Source organism: Empidonax traillii, unplaced genomic scaffold (assembly GCF_003031625.1).
Source record: "Empidonax traillii isolate 1590-97213 ecotype Southwest subspecies unplaced genomic scaffold, ASM303162v1 scaffold6889:size5554, whole genome shotgun sequence".
Taxonomy (NCBI): Eukaryota; Metazoa; Chordata; class Aves; order Passeriformes; family Tyrannidae; genus Empidonax; species Empidonax traillii.
The window spans coordinates 113-5554 of record NW_020962082.1 but is presented as its reverse complement, the minus strand read 5'-3'; the positions used below and the strand labels follow the sequence as shown (position 1 = coordinate 5554).

The following is a 5442-nucleotide window of genomic DNA, read 5'->3' as shown; positions in this document are numbered from 1 at the left end:
GAATTCCTAATGTCTAATACCTTTGCTCTCAGAATCCTTACTCGTTGTATGTGTAGCTCAGAGTAGTTTCTGGCTATGATTTAGCTTTTATATTGCATCAGAAAAAAGTGTGCTGTATCCCTTTCAATATGTGTCTCTTTTCCCACCTCCAGGATGTCCTTACTGTTCACTATCATCTGATACCATCACCATCAAAGAGTAAAAATGGCAGCAAAGAGAAAGAAAAAGAACAGGAAAAAGAAAAAGATGTAAAAGAAGAATTTGCTGAAGCTTTAAGAGATCTAAAAATACAGTGGATGACTAAGTATGTCTGCTGTCATTGCTACACAAGCTTTAAGCAGCTTGAAGTTAAAAAAAATATTTAAAATCTGTACTTTTATGATGTATCCTCCTCTCTTCTAGGCTGGATACCACTGACATGTACAATGAGTTGAAAGAAGCATTTCCTAATCATCTTCCATTATATGTTGCAAGACTTCATCAGCTGGATTCTGAAAAGGTTATTTAACACTTCTTAAACTTGATGTCTCAATACATCCATATAACCTGAAAACTGAGTGTTTCTTTATATATATTGGAGTTGAAGGGACTGTACTCAGTACTGTAAAGCAGCAGTTCCTAGTCAGTGACAACTGCCTCCCTTAACTGGGGGTGGTTTACTTAATCCCACAGCAGAATGAAAGTATTCTTAACTATACTGTTTGCTTATCAGTTACTCCTCATTCAGTTAAACAAATTGTAAGTTTCCTTACTGGTTTAGTCTACAACATTATTATTCTGAATGGTGGTTATTGAGAAAAGCACACATCCCAATCTGTTCTTCTATTATATTGGTAATTTCTTCTAGCAAAATTGTTTAGACAACTGAGGATAGTAATCCCCTGAAATGACACAGCTAAATCAAGAGTATGTCCTCAAATGAGGACAAAATGAGAACTGTGAATAGAAAAGTGTGCATCTGAGTTTTTTATTTTGAAGATGGAGGCCTTAGTGTATATGTCACTAGCTTGAATATTTTTCTTTTCATTTGGTTCTGATTTTGTGTTTATTTCTGAATTGAATAGCTACTATCATTATTTAAGAGTATTGATTTGTACTGAAAGGTGATTTTTTTTCTATAAACTCTGTGTTTTCCATATGCCAACCTGATATTTTTCACTGTTTGTTTTCAAGTGAAGGGAACTACGTATGTAGGAAATCTTGCAAACTTTCCAGATTTCTTTAAGCAAAATTTGGAGAAAGGGGAGAACATGAACGGTTTAATTATCTAGTATTATTTCTGCATAACTTTGCAGTTATCCTAACGTAGTATGTTGTCCAGTGAAGCAGTGTGATTTCATAGAGCTGAACGTCTTTTTTTATTCTTCTTTTAGGAACGAATGAAAAGACTAGATGAAATTGTTGCCGCTGCAAATACTGTAATCTCTCATATTGATCAGACAGCATTAGCGGTATATTTTGCCATGAAGACTGATCCCAGGCCTGATGCAACTACTATAAAAAAGTACCTAACCAGTAAATACTTTTCTTGCATCCTATTTTTGTAATCTATGTACTTTGTCTCTGCATATAGGAAACTCAATTACTATAACTTTGATAACTTGTGGTATTTTTTGGGACACAGGTAATTTCAAATTTGAATATACAATTACTGTGTTTTCTTATTATATCTCCAGAATGCAGGAACACTGAAACCTGCAATTTTTCATTTATTCAATAAAATAAATGAGAGTGCTTTTAGGATTTAAATGTATCAGAAAAATAGATTATTAAAATTTTGTATCATGCTCAATCTAAGATCAGAGGGACCAACAGAATATTAGTAGAGGTTTGTTTTGAATGCTACATGCTTTTACTTTATATTTTGCAACCATTTGGATCTGTATTTGAAGACAAAATTGACATCAGCCAAAGAACTAACTGCTTTCAAAAGATTTCATTTGTGATAAGCATGATGACCATACTTGTTCTTCAGGGTATTTCTGAGATTCATTGTTTTTCTTTAGTTTTAGATGGTTCCTCTGAATTACCAGTGTGTATATATACCCCTAGGGAGACAGTGTTTTGAAGGTGACATCCTAGTTTGGAGAATAAGTGGTGGATTTTGCTGGAGGTAGTATGGTGCTGTTTTAGTCACAAACAGAGCAGCAGATTTGAAGATTAGGCCCTTGACATGGGAGAGGCACATTTGTTGATTATCTGTAAAATAGCATATTTCAGTTGTAAAGCTATTCTGTCTGTCCTGGCTATCCTGAATTCAGATTTGTGTATAATTTTAGAATTACTGTTGTAAAAGCAAAGCTATGACATAATGAACTCCATTCTAAACATTTCTTGGTAAGTTGACCCATTAGGTCATCTGAAATTGAACACCAGATTCAATGGTGCTTTAAATGGATGCAGTTCCTTTGAAGTCAGCAGAATTGTATCTGCTTATGTTAGTGGTGGATTCAACTCTCTCTGTTTATAATGCCAGGAACTATAAAACTGTATATCTAAATGCTAGCTTACTTTTAGAAGTCCGAGTTGCCCTTGCCTTAAGACATCAAAGGCATTTCAGACTTAAAAAAATGATTGAGTTTCTTTATTGTATAGTGTCTTAAGGTAATTTTTCATGATTATTTTAAGTTAACTAGCCTTGCTTTAAAAGTTATCTTTGTGCTTATTTTCATTTTGCCTATACTAACTACTGTAAACTCAATCAGCACTGATTCTGTTCTTAATGAGGTATCTGCAAAAGTTCTAAATATTTTTTCATGCTAATTTTCTAGTGAAATGGAAAAACAGAAGAGTACTTTAGTAGATGCACTTTGTCGAAAAGGAAGTGCGCTGGCTGACCAGCTGCTTCATCTGCAGGCCCAAGAAGGGGCTGCTTCCAGTGATACAGAAGGCAAAGATGAGGATCATGAGAGCTGCTCAGAAGCTTTGACAGAGACATTCTGGGAAACAACAAAATGGACTGATCTTTTTGACAGCAAGGTAAGAGACTAGAACAGAGTTTTTTTCATTTGCATGTTTGGGTTTTCTGATAGTTTCTCCTGGAATTACGCACTGCCTTTGTGTGCACAGCCTTGTACATTCCTCCCTTCTACTTTATTGTGCTGTCCCCATATGTTGTGCTTCCTAAATGACCTTTTTCCACAGAGATTCTGCCAAACCTATCAAATCCATGGTAAGCCCATCTCTGTGCATGTGAATGTAGAGGTTAAGGGAAGGGTTTAGGACAGTACCAGTTTTACATGAAAAAGCTACTTGCTTTATTGAATTCCTTCTTTCTGTACTTTCCAGGGAATATTTTTGATTTTAATTAACCTCTGCACTGTTGTAGCTGTGCATACAGAAGTGCGCAACATCCCTCTTCTGTTCAGTCCTGCATGCTGTAGCCTCTTCCACACTATGGACAAGAGAAGTTCTGTGTTTTGCTGTCAGTAGTATCTGTAGAGATAGAGGTAGAATCCTGTTTTATTAGCACAGAATTCCTTGACATTTCAAGGTTCCCGATCCTGAGACTTGAATTTTTGTCTGCTTCATTCAAGACAGTTATTCCAGAAGGAAAAAAAAATCATTGTAAGTGGTTAGTTATGTAGCTTTTAATTCGTAGAGGTTATGACTTTATAGTTTTAGCTGTTGAGCTATTGATATTAATTAGTTGCTGTACTTAAATGTCAAGTGTGACTGTTTTAGTGGAAGATGAAGTGACCAGTATTTGTTTATAATTGAGTAAAATTACAAAAGCACTTTGAGTAGTTTTTCTTTTTAACCTTTGAAAGTGGAAAAAAAAAAAAACAAAGCATTTAACTTCCTTGGCAGTAAATAAACTTTACGTAAGAACTTGTGCTTTAGGTGGAGGCCTGAACAAGGAGTTTGATGGTGCTTACTCTTGTTTTAGTGTATTTGTCCTTGTGCCCATACATCTTTTCAGCATACCTCTTCTACTCATTAACTGATTTTAATATCCTGTGGTAGCAGATTTTGTGCTTTAATCATATTCCTTTGTACATGATTTTCTTTCTGTCTGTTTGTAAATGCAGTACTTTGTTCCAGTGTAGTAACTCCTGGCTTACTTCTGTCTTTTGATTTTTATTTTTTAAAGCTGATGGGAGTTTCAGGGGGAAAATGCCAGTATAGACATTTTGTTGGGAGTTTATCACTCTTTGTTAATGGCTTTTTTTTTCAAGACATGTAGTGATTCCTGTTATTGTTAGTACTCAGGGTGGCACAAGCTGCCTTTCACAAGAGGCCAGTGTTTATTGGTCCTCTGGAATCCATCGCGGGGAGCTCTTTGGTTAGCATAAAGCACAGGCAAAATCTGGTGGTCTAGTGGTTAAGGATGTGGTGCTGTCACTGCCAAGGCCCGGGTTCGAATCCTGGTCAGGGCCCCTCCCCGGGCAGATGGAGCTCGTTAGCCCTGTAAGGCAATCCATCTACGTCCTGAGGACCTCGCTGCCACCGTCCAAGCTCGCTTGGCCCCGGCAGATGAACCTCAGGATTAAAGGGTGGGCTCAGTTCCGTGCACACTGTGTCTCACCTAAAAAATCCAGTGCACAGGCTGGAAGGTGTAAAGACCTTCCCTGGTTCTTCGTTCACGAAGACTGGCCATTACTTACTTACTTATTGTTGAGCTGAATGCTCTGGGTCTGGAATAAGTAACTGATTTCAGTTCTACAGATTAGGAACTTGAACCTTTCTCTTTCACTGGCTTAGCCATGGATTTGTCTAAGTGCACATTCAGGTTTTTCTCTGAAAATTTATGCTTTGGTATTGTTAAATTGGTACTGAAAAGCCAACAAAACTGTTTTACATTTTTGTAGCATTTCATATGGAAATTACTTCCATCCTGTTTATGTAGTATGTTTGTCTTCTTTTTCTTCTTGGTTTTACTACTCCAGTTGAAATCTAAACTGATTAACAGTCATGAGACCTACAGAGCTACTTGCTCATTTCCCTGGGATGGAATGAGGGAGAGAACTGGAAGAGTAAAAGTGAGAATTTTCAGGGTGAGATAAGGACAGTTCCAACAGGTAAAGGAAAAGCCACGCACACAGGCCAAACAAAGCAAGGAATTTGTTTGCCACTACCCACGGGCAGGCAGGTGCTCAGACATCTCCAGGAAAGCCAGGCTCCCTCGTATGTAACTGTGACTTGGGAAATCAAATGCCATCACTCCAAATCTCCCCCATTCCTCCTTCTTCTCCCAGCTTTATATGGTGAGCCTGGCACCATACAGTATGGGATATCCCTGTGATCAGTTGGGGTCAGCTGTCCTGGTTGTGTTCCCTCCCAGCTCTTTGTGCATCCCCAACCTGCTCACTGGTGAGGTGGGGTGAGAGGCCTTGACTCTGTGCAAGTGCTACTCAGCAATGAGTAAAACATCCCTGTGTTTTCAGCCCTGTTTCCAGCACAAATCCCAAACCAGCTACTATGAAGAAAATTAGCTCTAGC

The 5442-nt window shown here is 37.8% G+C and overlaps 1 protein-coding gene across 1 annotated transcript; it reads left to right on the top strand.

Annotated features, from left to right (window-relative positions):
- The first annotated feature begins 113 nt into the window (after positions 1-113).
- Positions 114-3006, top strand: LOC114073537 (tripeptidyl-peptidase 2-like). Its single transcript, XM_027911273.1, has 4 exons — positions 114-304; positions 403-499; positions 1374-1504; positions 2772-3006. Exons 1-4 carry the CDS (start codon positions 129-131, stop codon positions 2989-2991), a joined length of 624 nt encoding a protein of 207 aa, XP_027767074.1. The 5' UTR covers positions 114-128; the 3' UTR covers positions 2992-3006.
- Positions 3007-5442: the final 2436 nt, after the last annotated feature.

Excerpts from the sequence above, each read along its gene's own strand:
- LOC114073537 (XM_027911273.1), top strand. The coding sequence starts at position 129 with ATGTGTCTCTTTTCCCACCTCCAGGATGTCCTTACTGTTCACTATCAT. Across the intron at positions 305-402 it reads AAAATACAGTGGATGACTAA|GCTGGATACCACTGACATGT; the intron begins GTATGTCTGCTG and ends CCTCTCTTCTAG. Across the intron at positions 500-1,373 it reads ATCAGCTGGATTCTGAAAAG|GAACGAATGAAAAGACTAGA; the intron begins GTTATTTAACAC and ends TTCTTCTTTTAG.